Source organism: Leucoraja erinacea, chromosome 3 (assembly GCF_028641065.1).
Source record: "Leucoraja erinacea ecotype New England chromosome 3, Leri_hhj_1, whole genome shotgun sequence".
Lineage (NCBI taxonomy): Eukaryota > Metazoa > Chordata > Chondrichthyes > Rajiformes > Rajidae > Leucoraja > Leucoraja erinaceus.
Window position 1 is genome coordinate 98,220,978 of NC_073379.1, and position 18,778 is coordinate 98,239,755.

General features: G+C 41.9%; 1 protein-coding gene across 1 annotated transcript in view; it reads left to right on the forward strand.

Moving 5' to 3' along the window:
- The window catches only part of st8sia4 (ST8 alpha-N-acetyl-neuraminide alpha-2,8-sialyltransferase 4), a 76,895-nt gene that overhangs the window by 16,254 nt on the left and 41,863 nt on the right, over positions 1 to 18,778 (forward strand). Inside the window, exon 3 of the mRNA XM_055633269.1 lies at positions 8,806 to 9,063. Within this exon, the coding sequence (XP_055489244.1) occupies positions 8,806 to 9,063 (258 nt within the window). The remainder of the gene's footprint in view (positions 1 to 8,805; positions 9,064 to 18,778) is intronic.

Sequence of the window (18,778 nt, forward strand, 5' to 3'; positions counted from 1 at the left end):
AACAAGATGACCATCTAAGCTAGTCCCATTTACCCATGTTTGACCCATACCCTTTTAAACCTTTTCCACTCATGCACCTGTCCAAATGTATTTTAAATGGTGTTATTGTACTTGCCTCAACCACTTCCTCTAGCACTTCATTCCATCCACCACCAACACATGTGTGACAAAGTTGCCCATCAGTTTCCTATTGAAAATGTCCTCTCTCACCTTAAACCTATGCCCTTGAGTTCTTGATTCCACAGCCCTGGGGATACAAAAATCTGAGTATTCACCCTACCTATCACCCTCATGATTGTATACACCTCTAGAATATCAACCCTCAGTCTCCTAAGGTGCAAAGAAAAAAGTCGTAGCCTGCCCAACCTCTCCCTATTGCTTAATCCCTTGACTCGTAAACATCTCTGCACTCTTTCCAGCTTAATGGCACCTTTCCTATAGCACCGTAACCAAAACTGACCACAGTACTCCAAGTGCTGCCTCACCAATGCTTTGCGCCACTGTAAGATAATGTCCCGACTTCTATGCTCAGAGCTCTGCCTTATGAAGCCAGCATACCAAATGCCTTCTCCATCACCCAATCTACATGTGACAGTACACTACTGATGATGTGTCCTATGCCCAACTATCCTGAAGGTTACACAGGCCAAGATATATGTATCACCCCCCCCCGCCCCCCACCGATGTTGAGCGTCTACCACTCTCAACAATCAACGGATGTCATGAAATGCTCCCCACCTATTGGCACAAGGGACTTTTAACATCTAGTCCTGTGTATTTGATTCTCAGGGAACCATGTACTCAGTCACTCTGTTCTACCGCACATCCTAGGGCTCTACCATTCTCTGTGAAAGGTTACATGGGTTTGACTTCCCAAAATGTAACACCTTGCACCACGCTTTAATTAAACGTTGACGTTCCTCAGTTCACTTACCCAGCTGATCAAAATTCCTCTGTAATTCATAATAGCCTTCTTCAATCTCTATGATACCACCTATTTTTGTGTCACCTGGAAAATTACTAAACGATGCCTTGTACATTCGCAGCCAATTGTTAATATATATGACAAGTTGGGACCAATTCCTGAGGCACACCACTAATTACAGGCATTCGAACTGCCCATCACCTCTAGTTACCATCAAACCAAATATGTATCCATTCAGCTGGCTCTCCCAGGATGCCTTGCAATCAAACCTTCCAGACCGCCTACCATGCAGAATCATGTACAAAAATTACCGCTGAAGTCCATGTCGACACATCTACCAACGTGCCCACATCAACCATCTAGGTTACTTCGAAAAACTCAATCAGATTCATGAAATGTGATCTCCTATGTACATAGAAACATAGAAATTAGGTGCAGGAGTAGGCCATTCGGCCCTTCGAGCCTGCACCGCCATTCAATATGATCATGGCTGATCATCCAACTCAGTATCCCGTACCTGCCTTCTCTCCATACCCCCTGATCCCCTTAGCCACAAGGGCCACATCTAACTCCCTCTTAAATATAGCCAATGAACTGGCCTCAACTACCCTCTGTGGCCGAGAATTCCAGAGATTCACCACTCTCTGTATGAAAAAAGTTCTTCTCATCTCGGTTTTAAAGGATTTCCCCCTTATCCTTAAGCTGTGACCCCTTGTCCTGGACTTCCCTAACATCGGGAACAATCTTCCTGCATCTAGCCTGTCCAACCCCTTAAGAATTTTGTAAGTTTCTATAAGATCCCCTCTCAATCTCCTAAATTCTAGAGAGTATAAACCAAGTCTATCCAGTCTTTCTTCATAAGACAGTCCTGACATCCCAGGAATCAGTCTGGTGAACCATCTCTGCACTCCCTCTATGGCAATAATGTCCTTCCTCAGATTTGGAGACCAAAACTGTACGCAATACTCCAGGTGTGGTCTCACCAAGACCCTGTACAACTGCAGTAGAACCTCCCTGCTCCTATACTCAAATCCTTTTGCAATGAAAGCTAACATACCATTCGCTTTCTTTACTGCCTGCTGCACCTGCATGCCTACCTTCAATGACTGGTGTACCATGACACCCAGGTCTCGCTGCATCTCCCCCTTTCCCAATCGGCCACCATTTAGATAATAGTCTGCTTTCCCGTTTTTGCCACCAAAATGGATAACCTCACATTTATCCACATTATACTGCATCTGCCTGCCAAACATTTGGCCACTCACCCAGCCTATCCAAGTCACCCTGCAGTCTCCTAGCATCCTCCTCACAGCTAACACTGCCCCCCAGCTTAGTGTCATCCGCAAACTTGGAGATATTGCCTTCAATTCCCTCATCCAGATCATTAATCATCAACAAAACCATGCTGACAGACCCTAATCAGCGCATCTTACCACATGCTTCTTATCCCTCAGAATCCGCTCCAGTAATTTACCTACCACAGATGTTAGGCTTGCTGGTATATAGTTCCTAGTTTTTTTCTTTGCAGCCTTTCATTCATAAATAAAGGCACCACATTAGCATAACCATGGGACTTAACACATGGCTAACAATGATGAATATATCTCAGCCAGGTTCTCACAATTTCTTCTCCAGCTCCCCATAGTGTTCTTGGATATACATGATTATACCCCAAAGATTTATCTATCATTGTTCATTTTAAGATATCCAACAGTTGCTCCACCTCACTGCAGCCTATCCCCAAGACACCCCCATTAATCATCAGGAGTTCCCTTGTCCTCTGCTGTAAAAACAGAGGAGAAATATTTACTGAGGACCTCACCCATCTCTTGCGGCTCCACATATAAATGTCCACTTTGGTCTTTGAGGTGCCTTGTTCTCTCTTGAGCTACTAAATTTCCCTTAAAATAAAATCACTTAAGTTTTCTTTAATCTTCTCTGCCAAAGCCATCTCATGTTCCGTTTTTGCCCTACTGATTTCCTTCTTAAGTATATTCCTGTATCTCCTATACTGTTCCAGGGATTCATAGTTTCAGATGGTTGTGCCTGACCCATGCCTCCTTTATCTGCCGAGTGCCTCAATATCTCTCGTCATTCCGGGCTCCCTGCTCCTGCCAGCCTTGCCTTTCACTTTAACAGGAACATGCAAGCTGGTGTATTGTGTGCAATTTTGGTCTCCTAATTTGAGGAAGGACATTATTGCTATTGAGGGAGTGTATCCCAGGTAATTCCTGGGCTGGCATGGCTGACATATGATGAAAGAATGGGTCGACTGGGCTTTAGAAGGATGAGAGGCGATTTTATAGAAATATAAAATTCTTAAAGGATTGAACAGGCTAGATGCAGGAAAAATGTTCCTGATGTTGGGGTAGTCCAGAACCAGGGTCACAGTTTAAGAATAAGGAGTAGGCCATTTAGGACTGAGATGAGGAAAATCACCCAAGTTGTGAATCTGTGGAATTCTCTGCCAAAGAAGGCAGTGGAGGACAATTCACTGGATGTTTTCAAGAAAGTTAGATTTAGCTCTTGGGGCTAACGGAATCGAGGGATTTGGGGGGGGGAAAGCAGGAACGGGGTACAGATTTTCAATGATCAGCCATGATCATTTTGAATGGCGGTGCTGGCTCGAAGGGCCAAATGGCCTACTCCTGCACCTATTTTTCTGTTTCTAAGCCTTGAATTCTTGCTATCTCATGTTTAAAAGTCTCTGTTTATGCCTCTAATATGCTTTTGTTTGTTTTAAAGAAAAACGTTTTGCTAAAATCATTATTTCCAGTGAAAAATAAATAAATTTGGATAATACGCTATGATTTTGTCAATTGGCTATTTTCTCCTTATCTTCACAAATTGCTTACATTCTGAATACACGATACACGAACAAGCTAATGGCAATTTAGAGGTGGAAGGAACAGGATTATAAAGGCAGCCATGATATTTGAATGATACCATTCTGAGGGCTGATAAAGTATGTTTTCCTGATGTAACTCTTATGATGTTATTATTTTTGACTCCTTGATACAACCTGAGCCAGAGTGCCTTTATTTTGTGGATCATTTAGAATTATACTTCAGATCAGAATTATTCTTTTTAGTATTAATGACATTGAAAGTTTCATAATTAAAGGAAATAGTGAGCAGCATGGCAGATGCAGTATAATGTGGATAAATGTGAGGTTATCCACTTTGTTGGCAAAAACAGGAAAGTAGACTATTACCTGAATGGTGGCTGATTAGGAAAAGGGGAGATGCAACGAGACCTGGGTGTCATGGTACACCAGTCATTGAAAGTTGGCATGCAGGTGCAGCAGGCAGTGAAGAAAGTGAATGGTATGTTAGCATTCTTAGCAAAAGGATTTGAGTATAGGAGCAGGGAGGTTCTACTGCAGTTGTACAGTGTCTTGGTGAGACCACACCTGGAGTATTGCCTACAGATTTGGTCTCCTAATCTGTGGAAATACATTCTTGCCATAGAGGGGGTACAGAGAAGGTTCACTAGAATTTAGAAGACTGAGGGGATATCTTACAGAAACTTACAAAATTCTTAAGGGGTTGGACAGGCTAGATGCAGGAAGATTGTTCCCGATGTTAGGGAAGTTCAGAACAAGGGTTTACAGTTTAAGGATATGGGGGAAATCTTTTAGGACTGAGATGAGAAAAAAAAATTCACACAGGGAGTGGTGAATCTCTGGAATTCTCTGCCACAGAAGGTAGTTGAGGCCAGTTAATTGGCTATATTTAAGACGGAGTTAGATGTGGCCCTTGTGGCTAACAGTATCAGGGGGTATGGAGAGAAGGCAGGTACAGGATACTGAGTTGGATGATCAGCCATGATTATATTGAATGGCGGTGCTGGCTCGAAGGGCCGAATGGCCTACTCCTGCACCTATTTTTTATGTTTCAATGTAATTCAGGAAGCAGCAATAAATATATACTGTAAGAGTACAGGTTCCTTCCCATCAAGTAACATATGGGATTACTGTAATAGCAGTCCTGTGGTTTCCATTCCTTCACATTAGTACTGCAATACTGCAGGCATATTAAATTCAGAGAAAACATAATTAAGAAAGATTTGAATGCAGTGATTTTTCAAAATCACTTACCGCTCCTGTTATGTGAGGTACATGAGAATAACGTGGGAAGCAAAAACTGTATTTTTTTTTTAAATGGCAAGATGCTAATAAGTATAAAATAAGCAGGATGTGTGAAGTGGTGCCATGACCATTAATTCCAACCAGCATTAGCTAACAAGACTAATAGAAGAAAGGTGCCAAGGGGCTTTGAGGCAATTAAGAAATAAGTGAGGACGTTGAAGCATGCGCAGCAACAAGAGTGCACTGAATTTTAATATTAGACACATCTTAATGTTTTTGCCTGAGATTTTTAAAGTAATTTTCCATTCATTCATTACCAAATAGCTCATTTGAAATGCAAAGTTTAGCAGTAAGTTCTTTAATTTAGATTTGTGAACATTTACATTAACATTCTAATAACGTGGTGTAACTAAGGTGCATATTTTTGTGGGTATTATTTTTTTGTTTACTTTCCTGTCTTCTTCTGCATCTCAGTGGCCCAGGGCAATGACCCATGGCTAATAGGGAAGGAAAGAAGAACACTTTATAATCCTGCCTTTCATTTTCATGAGCAGAATTCCAGCTAACTTCTTTAGTGGGATTATTGAGATTGGACACATGAGACTGGGCGATTGGCACTGATTTTAGCAACAGTTTAATGTGTATTGTTGCAACTGCATTGGTGATGTTTTCTCACTGAATTTCACAGACGTTGAAATGACAAGTAGTATTTGTATTTGCTCATTTAAAAATTAGTATCTGCACCTTCCATGCATGTATTGTCAAATGTGAAAGTCCCAAATTTACTGATATGGTGGGAAAGGCAAATCTAATATGTTGATTCTACTGTAATGTCCCAGTGTTTGGCACTTGGTGCCTGGTGTAGGGTTTGTACCATCTTTGGTTTAATTGGAATTTAATCAGGAAGTCAAAGGTCGTTTTTCTCTGTGTTTTTACGTTTCGGCTTTTTTATAATTTTCCATTAAAAAAAAATATTGACATAATTTTGAAAAGAGATTTTAAATGCTTCTAGTTGTCAGAAACATTCACAGCCATGCTGAAACTCTCACCACTCTGGTTACTGGCAAAGCTCAGGGATATTTTGGGTCAGAGCTTCTTCATTGCGCTATCGGAGGACCTGACATCACTTGTCCATCTTTCTGGTCCCCAGAATATTTCATGCTAACAATACATCTGTATCGGGTAGGTACAGATATGGAGTGGCTATTGGCACTGATTGCAGGTAATAGTTTATGACAGCATGATTTGGACAGTACCAGTGAATATGTCTGTAACAGACTCACAGTATATTTTGGAATGATTTCTACTCTTTATATTGTGCCTATCTGCACGGTCATCATTTGGATGCACCAACTATTTTCATGGTCCATGCTAGTAATCTATTCTTGCAAACAATCAGCTCATAGATACCGATATATGTGGGAAAGTCAAATCTGTCAGTTGATCCTGCTAAAATGCCCCAGTGTTTACACTGCGTAATTGGCACTTGGCAATGTTGGGGGATTTCACTACTCCTCCATTGAGCTAAACTGGCAACCAATTTCTAAAGAGAAGTGAAACAGTCTCCCAGGGGAAGTAAAGGGAACACAGAACAAGCAGACAGTGGAATTTTGTAAAACATTTTGCAAGACGATGACAGAAATGCGGCAAATATTTTTGATGTGATTTTCTTTGAAACAAGTTTTAAGATGTCTATAATTCCTGTTGAAGCATTATTGCTTTTTTTGGAAGAAAATATGTCAGAAATTACCAAATGTTAAATAATAATATTTACTGAATCATTACATATGCTATTTATCAACAAAGTAATTGGTGTCCAAGGAATTTACCAGATTGTCAATAATACTTCAAAATAGCCCAGAGATAAATTCGAACACAAAGCTTTGACGCGGAAGAAACTCCTTAACATTCCAAGAGATGTGCTTTATTTCATGGATGAATTACGATAATGTGTTTTTCATTGAGAAGTGTTTTCACAATGTACAAACTATTGTAAAGACAAGCAATTTTTAGATCTTTCAAGGTCAGGAGGTTCACTTTCACACTTCACATTTCAGTCTTGTTTTACATTCACTGAGTTATACAAAGATAGTTTTTGTGCGACATTACCGCATAGCTATTTTTGCAATGAAGGAAATATTTTATTCCTTTTGCTCAAAGTTAGATACATAGAAACATAGTAAAAAAAGGTGCAGGAGGAGACCATTCGGCCCTTTGAGCCTACACCGCCATTCAATGTGATCATGGCTGATCATCCACAATCAGTACCCTGTTCCTGCCTTCTCCCCATATCCCTTGATTCTGCTAGCCCTAAGAGTTCTCGCCAACTCTCTTTTGAATGCATCCAGTGAATCGGCCTCCACCCCGTTCTGAGGCAGAGAATTCCACAAATTCACAATCTCTGGGTGAATACGTTTTTCCTCATCTCAGTTCTAAATGGCATATCCCTTATTCTTAAACTGTGGCCCCTGGTTTTGCACTCCCCCAACATCGGGAACTTGTTCAAGAAGGAACTGCAGATGCTGGAAAATCGAAGGTACACAAAAATGCTGGAGAAACTCAGCGGGTGCAGCAGCATCGGGAACTTGTTTCCTGCATCTAGCGTGTCCAAACCTTAATAATTTTATATGTTTCTATAAGATCCCCTCTCATTCTTCTAAATTCCAGTGAATACAAGCCCAGTTGCTCCATTCTTTCATCATATGACAGTCCCGCCATCCCGTGAATTAATCTTGTGAACCTACATTGCATTCCCTCAATAGCAAGAATGGCCTTCCTCATAGTTAATTTAGGTCCTCTCAGGGGCTGAATTTACAATTTGTTTTTGATTTCTTCTAATTTAATGCCATTTTTCAACTTCTGGTCATAGTCATCTGGCATGGACACAGGCCCTCAGGCCCAACTTGCCCATGCCGACCAAGGTATCTCATTTACACTAATCCCACGTCTGCTTTTAGCTCCTATCCCTTTAAATCTTTCCTATCCATGTACTTGTCCAAATGTTTTTTAAATGCTGTTATAGTATTGCAAATGTTGTTAAGGTAGGTCAATTATAATATATAATAGGTAAAATGGTGTTATAGGTAAATTGTATAGGTAAATTGTATTCTTTTATAATTTTTTGTCGGCCATTTTTCACTCTCTTTTTGAATACTCTATAATTTAGAATCAACTTTAAAAAAAAAAAACAATTTGAAAGAACAGATCTCATTTATTTTTTCCATTTGTATACCTCATTTTATTTTAAATAACACTTCTTTAACCTGAATTTTTCCGAAAAATATCAAAACTCTCTATACATTTTTATAAACCTCAAATGAAGTTCTACACCCACCATGGTTCAGTTCAAAACATTAAAGTTGGCTTTATTTAAGAGGTAGACAAAAAATGCTGGAGAAACTCAGCAGGTGAGGCAGCATCTATGGAGAGAAGGAATTGGCGATGTTTCGGGTCGAGACCCTTCTTCAAACAGTTGGCTTGTTCTCTACTCCAGTTTATTCAGGTCTCTTACCACTGGCCTAGTAACTGCATTTTTTTCCATCCAAAATAGTTATTGTTGTTGTGGAGTTTAGGAACCCACATGGCCTGACTATTTGTACTTTTGATTTGGCCTCTTTGGCATATAATGAAATAAAATTATGTAAATAGAATTTCCAGTAATGCAATTCCAATATTCTGTTAAATTAGGCATTTTCAATTTTTTATTATGTTGCCTTATTCTAGTAAATGTAGAAAGCATACTTTCTGATTCATTTATATTTTTTACTCTGTGTTACTTCTTCCAACGCAGGAAGGATATTCTTCGATTTTTAGATGCAGAGAGAGACATATCTGTGGTGAAAAGCAGTTTGAAGCCAGGAGATATAATTCATTATGTGCTGGACAGGCGTCGAACCCTCAACATCTCGCACAATTTGCACAGTCTTCTTCCGGAAGTGTCGCCGATGAAGAACAAGCGATTCAATACTTGTGCGGTTGTAGGGAATTCTGGAATTCTTCTTGGAAGCGGATGTGGAAAAGAGATTGACAGTCATGAGTTCGTAATAAGGTAGGACCTTCTGAAGATGGATATTAATATCTATCCAGTTAGCAATAATTGCGTGATTTATTAAAGCATAGAACAATGGACATTTGCCTGCAGATAATCAATTGTGTAAGAAAGGCGAGTTAAAGATAATCTCTTCATGTAATTTCTATTTTCTCTGAATGTAAAGTACGGTTTTTAAGCTATGAGCAGGAATCTTGAAAATTAATTGATGAATGGTAGGGCATTAGCTTATGGTCCAAATTAATTACAGGGCAAAGAGACTTGCAAATGCTGGTCACATTGACTGTGTTGCATATTAAACCTTGATCCTAATTCTGTCATTTTGGAGGGAGCTTCAATTCATTTGGCTGTAAATTTAGAGGCATGGACAACAATCACATGGACAGCAATTTCGAAAATAATACAATTTAGAAAAAATACCAAACATTTTTGCGTGTTTATTTAAAAAAAAAAATGTTTTGTTATTAGAGTTTAAAATTTTGTACTATTGAGTATTGAAGGTGAAAAGATTGAAAAGAGATCAGTAGAATGTAAAGAATGTCTTAGATTTTTGAATTACGAAAAGTAGTAGTGGGAAGTAAATCTCAAAAAGACTGAAGGAGATTTTTGAAACTGTAGAGGGAATCTACAGAGTAGAAACATAGAAACATAGAAATTAGGTGCAAAGTAGGCCATTCGGCCCTTCGAGCCTGCACCGCCATTTAATATGATCATGGCTGATCATCCAACTCAGAATCCCCGTACCTTAGATTTTTGACAAGGGCCACAACTACTCCCTCTTAAATATAGCCAATGAACTGGCCTCAACTACCTAGTGGGAGAGTAGAGATTCACCACTCTCTGTGTGAAAAAAAAGTTCTCCTCATCTCGAAAGGATTTCCCCCTTATCCTTAAGCTGTGATTTTCCTGAACTTCCCCAACAGGGAACAATCTTCCTGCATCTAGCCTGTGTAAGAAAGATCCCTCTCACTAAATTCAGAGAGTATAAAAACCAAGTTAACCGAGTGTGTAAAAAAGAACTGCAGATGCTGGTAAAATCGAAGGTAGACACAAAATGCTGGAGTAACTCAGCGTGTGAGGCAGCATCTATGGAGAGAAGGGATGGGCGACATTTCGGGTCAAGACCCTTCTTCAGACTGATGTCAGGGGAGGGGGCGGGACAAAGATAGAATGTAGGCAGAGAGAGTAAGGCTAGAGGGAGAACTGGGAAGGGGAAGGAGAGAGAAAGCAAGGGCTATCTGAAGTTAGTGTTCAATGTTCATACCGCTGGGGTGTAAACTACCCAAGTGAAAAATGAGGTGCTGTTGCTACAAGTTGGGCTGAGCCTCACTCTGACAATGGAGGAAGCCCAGGACAGAAAGGTCAGATTGGGAATGGGAGGGGGAGTTGAAGTGCTGGGCCACCGGGAGATCAGGTAGGTTAAGACGGACTGAGCGGAGATGTTCAGCGAAACGATCGCCGAGCCTGCGCTTGGTCTTGCCGATGTAGCGCAGATGCAGCGTAGATGGAGGAATTGGGAGTAGGGGATAGAGTGGAAGCAGGGTGGGAGGAAGTGTAGTGAAGATAGCTATGGAAGTCAATATGTTTGTAGTAGATGTCGGTCAATAGTCTGTTTCCTGTAATGGAGACAGTGAGATCTAGAAACGGTAGGGAGATGTCGGAGATGGTCCAAGTGAATTTGAGTGCAGGATGGAAATTAGTGGTGAAGTTGATGAAGTCAGTGAGTTCTGCATGGGTGCAGGAGGTAGAACCAATGCAGTCGTCAATGTAGCGGAGGTAGAGTTCGAGGATGGGGCCAGAGTACGCCTGGAGCAGTGATTGTTGGACGTACCCTACAAAGAGGCGGGCATAGCTGGGGCCCATGTGAGTGCCCATAACTACACCTTGGATCTGGAGGAAGTGGGAGGAGTCGAAGGAGAAGTTGTTGAGGGTAGGGGCCAGCTCTGCTAGGCTGAGGAGAGTATTGGTGGATGGAAATTGGCTGGTTCCTCGGTTGAAGAAGAAACGTAGGCCTTAAAGAGAGAGTACAGAGGAGATTTACTAGAATGTTGCCTGGGTTTCAGCAACTAAGTTACAGAGAAAGGTTGAACAAGTTAGGGCTTTATTCTTTGGAGCGCAGAAGGTTAAGGGGGGACTTGATAGAGATTTTTAAAATGATGAGAGGGATAGACAGAGTTTACGTGGAAAAGCTTTTCCCACTGAGAGTAGGGAAGATTCAAACAAGGGGACATGACTTGAGAATTAAGGGACTGAAGTTTAGGTGTAACATGAGGGGGAACTTCTTTACTCAGAGAGTGGTAGCTGTGTGGAATGAGCTTCCAGTGAAGGTGGTGGAGGCAGGTTCGTTTTTATCATTTAAAAATAAATTGGATAGTTATATGGACGGGAAGGGAATGGAGGGTTATGGTCTGAGCGCAGGTATATGGGACTAGGGGAGATTATGTGTTCGGCACGGACTAGAAGGGTCGAGATGGCCTGTTTCCGTGCTGTAATTGTTATATGGTTATATGGTTTAAGACCCTCCTGGTGGGAGATGGACGTGTAGAGTGACTGGACATCCATAGTAAAGATGAGGGAGTGGGGACCTGGAAAACGGAAGTCATTGAGGAGACAATGAGCGTGTGAGGTGTCTTGGACATAGATAGGGAGGGATTGGACCAGGGGGAAAAGGATGGAGTTGAGATATGTGAAAATTAATTTGGTGGGGCATGAACAAGCAGAAACTATGGGTCTGCCAGGACAGTTCTGTTTGTGAATTTTGGGGAGAAGATAAAATCAAGTCGTGCAGGGCTGGAGAACGATAAGGTTGGAGGCTTTAGAGGGCAGAGAGCCGGAAGCTATCTTGACTATACTTCTTCCCACCGTGCTTCCTGTAAAGACTCTATCCCCCCCACCTACTACTAACTCCTCCGTCTATGCCCAGGCTGAGGTGTTCCATACCAGGGCATCGGAGATGGCCGCATTCTTTAGGGAACGGGAGTTGCCCCATTCCATTATAGATGAGGGTCTCCTCGATATCCCGCAGCTCTGCTCTTACTTCCCCTCCCCCCCCCATCCGTAACAAGGACAGAGTCCCCCTTGTCCTCGCCTTCCACTCCATCAGCTGTAATATGCAGTGTATAATCCTCCAATGTTTTTGCCACCTCCAACGGGATCCCACTACACGCCATATCTTCCCGTCTCCACCCCTTTCTGGTTTCCGCAAAGACCGTTCCCTCCGTAACTCCCTGGTCAAATCGTCCCTTCCCACCCAAACTATCCCCTCCCCAGGTACTTTCCCCTGCAACCGCAGGAGATGCAACACATGTCCCTTTACCTCACCCCTCAACTCCATCCAAGGATCTAAACAGTCTTTACAGGTGAGGCAGAGGTTTACTTGTACCTCTCTCAATCTCATCTACTGTATCCGCTGTTCCAGGTGTCAACATCTTTACATCGGCGAGACCAAGTGCAGGCTCATTTCGCTGAACACCTCCGCTTAGTCCGTCTTAACCTTCCTGATCTCCCGGTGGCTCAGCACTTCAACTCCGCCTCCCATTCCCAATCTGACCTTTCTGTCCTGGGCTGCCCCCATTGTCAGAGTGAGGCTCAGCGCAAATAGTAGCAACAGCTCCTCATATTTCGTTTGGGTAGTTTACACCCCAGCAGTATAAACATTGACTTATCCAACTTCAGTTAGCCCTTGCCTTCTCTCTCCATCCCTTTCCTCTTCCCAGTTCTCCCACTAGTCTTACTGTCTCCGCTTACATTATAGCTTTGTCCCACCCCCTCCCCTGACAACAGTCTGAAGAAGGGTCTCGACCCGAAACGTCGCCCATTCCTTCTCTCCATAGATGCTGCCTCACCCGCTGAGTTACTCCACATTTTGTGTCTACAAGGGAATCTACAGAGTTGATGTCACCTAACCGGAGGGAGAGTAGCAGGCATGATATATATATATATATACACATAAGTGTTAAACGCTGTGCTGATTGCAATTTAGAAAGCAATTATTTTACTCTTGGGGAAACGATAACACGATAAAATCTGGTTGATTTAATTAGGAAATAATAATGTGAATAACAAAGTGGTAATGCAAGAAAGGATATTGATATCATATTCAACCATACTGAGTGCCGTCCTAATTTCATTTTGTCAAAAATGAGCAAAGGCTAAGTAACAAGGTTGTTTCTTTCCATTAAAGCTTGATTATATTCACATGGATTAATAACGTCAACTCACAAAGTGAGAAATAAGTATTTTAAAATAAAAACCCTAAACACCATAAATGTTCAGCAGGTCAGACCACAACTGTGGGAAGATAAACAGAGCTAACGCCTCAGATTAAAGACTTCTCAACTGAAGTTTGTTAAGGTAAAGGGAGTCTCCTTTGTAGTACTGATGAAGGGTCTTCAGCATGAAACATTAGCCCTCTTTCTCTTCCCACAGCTGAAGTCTGACTTATTGAGTATCTACAGCATGTTTTTGTTTTTATTTCAGATTACTGACATCTCCCCTAGGGTTTTTTTTGATTTACAAATAAAGGGACAAGCACGGTGGTGCAACGGTAAAGTTACTGCCTTGCAGCAGCAGAGACCCGGGTTCCATCCTGACCACGGGTACTGTCTGGCGGAGTTTGTACGTTCCCCCCGTAACCTGCGTGGGTTTTCCCCGGCTGCTCCAGTTTCCTCCCACATTCCAAAGACGTATAGTTTAGGCTTCGGTAAAAATTGGAAATTGTCCCGTCTTCACTAAGGAAGACATAAATAATCTGCCGGAAATAGCAGGGGACCGCGGGTCAAAGGAGTTGGAGGAATTGAGTGAAATCCAGGTTAGTCGGGAAGTGGTGTTGGGTAAATTGAATGGATTAAAGGCCGATAAATCCCCAGGGCCAGATAGGCTGCATCCCAGAGTACTTAAGGAAGTAAGGAAGGATTAATTAGTAATAATCTTTCAAAACTCTTTAGATTCTGGAGTAGTTCCTGAGGATTGGCGGGTAGCAAACGTAACCCCACTTTTTAAGAAGGGAGGGAGAGAGAAAACGGGGAATTACAGACCAGTTAGTCTAACATCGGTAGTGAGGAAACTGCTAGAGTCAGTTATTAAAGATGGGATAGCAGCACATTTGGAAAGTGGTGAAATCATTGGACAGTCAGCATGGATTTATGAAAGGTAAATCATGTCTGACGAATCTTATAGAATTTTTCGAGGATGTAACTAGTAGCGTGGATAGGGGAGAACCAGTGGATGTGGTGTATCTGGACTTCCAGAAGGCTTTCGACAAGGTCCCACATAAGAGATTAGTATACAAACTTAAAGCACATGGCATTGGGGGTTCAGTATTGATGTGGATAGAGAACTGGCTGGCAAACAGGAAGCAAAGAGTAGGAGTAAACGGGTCCTTTTCACAATGGCAGGCAGTGACTAGTGGGGTACCACAAGGCTCAGTGCTGGGACCCCAGCTATTTACAATATATATTAATGATCTGGATGAGGGAATTGAAGGCAATATCTCCAAGTTTGCGGATGACACTAAGCTGGGGGGCAGTGTTAGCTGTGAGGAGGATGCTAGGAGACTGCAAGGTGACTTGGATAGGCTGGGTGAGTGGGCGAATGTTTGGCAGATGCAGTATAATGTGGTTAAATGTGAGGTTATCCATTTTGGTGGCAAAAACAGGAAAGCAGACTATTATCTAAATGGTGGCCGACTAGGAAAAGGGGAGATGCAGCGAGACCTGGGTGCCATGGTACACCAGTCATTGAAAGTAGGCATGCAGGTGCAGCAGGCAGTGAAGAAAGCGAATGGTATGTTAGCTTTCATAGCAAATGGATTTGAGTATAGGAGCAGGGAGGTTCTACTGCAGTTGTACATGGTCTTGGTGAGACCACACCTGGAGTATTGCATACAATTTTGGTCTCCAAATCTGAGGAATGACATTATTGCCATAGAGGGAGTGCAGAGAAGGTTCACCAGACTGATTCCTGGGATGTCAGGACTGTCTGATGAAGAAAGACTGGATAGACTTGGTTTATACTCTCTAGAATTTAGGAGATTGAGAGAGGATCTTATAGAAACTTACAAAATTCTTAAGGGGTTGGACAGGCTAGATGCAGGAAGATTGTTCCCGATGTTGGGGAAGTCCAGGACAAGGGGTCACAGCTTAAGAATAAGGGGGAAATCCTTTAAAACCGAGATGAGAAAAACTTTTTTCACACAGAGTGGTGAATCTCTGGAACTCTCTGCCACAGAGGGTAGGCGAGGCCAGTTCATTGGCTATATTTAAGAGGGAGTTAGATGTGGCCCTTGTGGCTAAGGGGATCAGAGGGTATGGAGAGAAGGCAGGTACGGGATACTGAGTTGGATGATCAGCCATGATCGTATTGAATGGCGGTGCAGGCTCGAAGGGCCGAATGGCCTACTCCTGCACCTAATTTCTATGTTTCTATGTCCCAAATGTGTAGGATAGCGTTATGCCCCTGTCCCAATTAGGAAACCTGAATCCTGGAGACTTTGTGCCCCACCCAAGGTTTCCGTGCGGTTCCCGGAGGTTTTTGTCAGTCTCCCTACCTGCTTCCACTACCTGCAACCTCCGGCAACCAGCTGTAACCTCCGGGAACCGCACGGAAACCTTGGGTGGGGCGCAAATTCTCCAGAGGTTTTGCTCAGGTTTCCTAAGTGGGACAGGGGCATTTGTGTATGAGGATCGTTGTTCTTTGCAGACTCTGTGGGCCGAAGGTCCAGGTTCCATGCTCTATCCCAAAACTAAAACTAAAAAATGAAATAAGTACTTTGCCTCAGTTTACACTTGGTGATAATGAACAAAATTAAGTTCCGAGATTTCACTTCAGATCTGTTCAAATGTAAGATGAGAGAGTTTGGGAAATGAGGCAAATAAACGTGTGCACATTGTAAACAGTATTTGGTACATTCTCTGGGAGGAGGAAGTATAAAAAAAAAATCGAAACTAAAATATAAAAAGATTTGAATGCAGCAAGCTGATGGCTGCTCTGAGCTATTTTGACAGTGAATGAGCAGCCACAGGTGTTTACATTTTTCAAGAGGACTATGTGAGTGCTGAATGCATGAGGTTTATTTTCTAGGGTGGATCTGAGAATAGCACATCGAGCAAATGTTGATATTTAATGCTCTGTTCAATACTCAAATGAAAATAATGTTTTTATAGCTTTTTTTGGAGCTCGCTTTGACCCAAAATCATCTCTCTCACTGTAAAAGCAGCAGGATGTATTTGCAACATGCTACCCATGCAGAAAGCCATATATTAAAGAAACAGCCTGATATTCAGTTCAATTGATTTTAATGGAGAGGAAACATCAGGTGGTTTTTATAATGGGCAGTTGATCATCTCTCTTATGTGACTACCAAGAGGGATTGTCCCTGTTTAAATCTGTTCTATTCTTTAATCTTCACAGTATCACATATGCACGGTTACTTCAGATGATGTAAAGTTCAAATCAAAGACCTGAAAGGTAGCAGAAAGGATAAAAACAAATGAGAATATTTTTAAATCGATTAGACATTAGGGGATGTAATCTGCATAGCGCGACAAAAAGGGGGCAAGGTTCACAATGCACATTAACCCAAATCCATTTCATACTATACAGGGAGTATGGCAACTACATGCTGAAAGCTTATTTATCTGATTGTTGTATGCAGCCAGCACTAATAATGCTGTTCATCATCGCTCACAGGGCAATCTGTAAATCTGAGCGAGTCAAAGTAAAATTTCAACATGTGTACTATTTTCTTCTTTTCATTTTCAACACCGCCAGCTTTAGTTTCTATGGGGCCAACAATACTACCAAGCACCCCTTTCCTCAAAATATAAGGAGCTGTAAAGATTATTTTGATGGTTTTGATATCCGTTGAAGGTTTATATTTGTCCCATCCTCCGAAGCTTTATATCTCTTGGGTCATATGGAACATGGAAATGAAACAACATGGAAATCTTTGGCCCATGGTGACCATGATCTCATCTAATCTAGTTTCACCTGTCTGCATTTGGCTTCTATCCCTCTAAACCTTTCCTAATCATGAACCTGTCCAAGTATCTTTTAAATGTTTTTGTAGTACCTGCCTCAACTACATCCTTTGGCAGCTCATTCCATATATCCACCCTCTCTGAATGAAAAGGTTACCTTTCAGGTTCCTATTGAATCTTGCCCCTCTCACCTTACATCTATGGTTCTTGATCCCCTACCCTGGTTAAAAGACTCTGTGCACTCCATTCCCTTTATGATTTTATACACCTCAATAAGATCAACCTTCAGCCTCCTGCACTCCAAGTAATAGTCCTAGCCTGCCCAACCATTCCTTGTTGCTTAGACCCTCGAGTCCCAGCAGTATCCTCATCAAAGTCCTCATATTGATGTATCATGAACCATCTGAAAGTATTTTAAACACTTTTCAAATGCTACCAAAGTGTGGAGATGATCTCCAAAATGGTTGCTCTATCTCATTTTATCATATCGTAAGTAATAAGAGCAGAATTAGACCATTCGGCCCAACAAGTCTACTCCGTCATTCAGTCATGGCTGATCTATCTCTCTATCCTAACCCCATTCTCTTGCATTCTCCCCATAACCTCTGACATGAAGCAGCATGGCATTCATATATACTGCTGCCAATAAATGTGTGGATGGTACATCCATGTTTGCATCCATCTTATTAAATAATAGCCAGTGTTGCCCATTGATTTATCATGTAGCTCAAATACAAATGACGCAGTTGCCTGTCACTAAATGCTGCTAATGCACAGGGTATTGACTTGCATGATAAAGTGGGTATAATCACACACCAGTGGGATGTTGAGGGAGGAGAATTCCTTCTGGTTGTGGGTCTCCAAGTTAACATGATAAAAGGCGAAGTCATTCAGAGGATATTATACTCCACTCCCCGAGAGCTATCTGGTGGGGGCTGCCATAACTGAAGGGGGGGCCAGGCTGGGGGGCCACTGGGAACGATGGAGGGGCCGGGCAGGATGGAACAATATAGTATCAATGAATTGAATAATTGCATCTCGGAGGAGATGTTTTCTCTGAAAACCTCAGAAAGGTAATATGATCCTTCCTGATTCTGTTTTTCTTTCCTCCTTCTCTTATACTCATCAGCTTGTTCCCTTCATGCCCACTAATGACCATGCCTGTGAACAACTGATTTGTGCTGGGCCTTGCAGCAAATGCAGAGGCTTTCAGCAACTGGGATATCGTGCCCTCTGTTCGCAAGCAACCTTAAAGAATGATAGAAAGCACTAAACCTTTGAAAAATCAAATCAGCAACCAGTACAACTCAACCATTAACCAACTTGCAAGTATTGCTGCTATCTCTAACTAGTGCTGGTCCTTCCTGTTGCTATACACGTTTTCTGCTGTGTGACATTAAGCAAAGGTTTCAACTGCAATATGGAACACTAATTTAGCGACACTGGCATCAGATAGGAATTGCAAACTGATTGATATCATGGTTTGCCCACCCTGCAATGTTACACACTAACACGACAATTAATCCATATTTATCTACAGCAACTAATCAGTGACGACCACAAAACAGTAGGTCACAATTTCATGCTTTTAAGAAAACAATATTTTCTTTCAAACTGTAACTGTCCAATGGTGTTCTGATGTTACCATCACTGAAGATATGAAACGTTTACAGAGGCATTTTTGTATAAATCAAACAACTGCACAAATTTTAAAAAAGGACAGTTTACTCTAAACT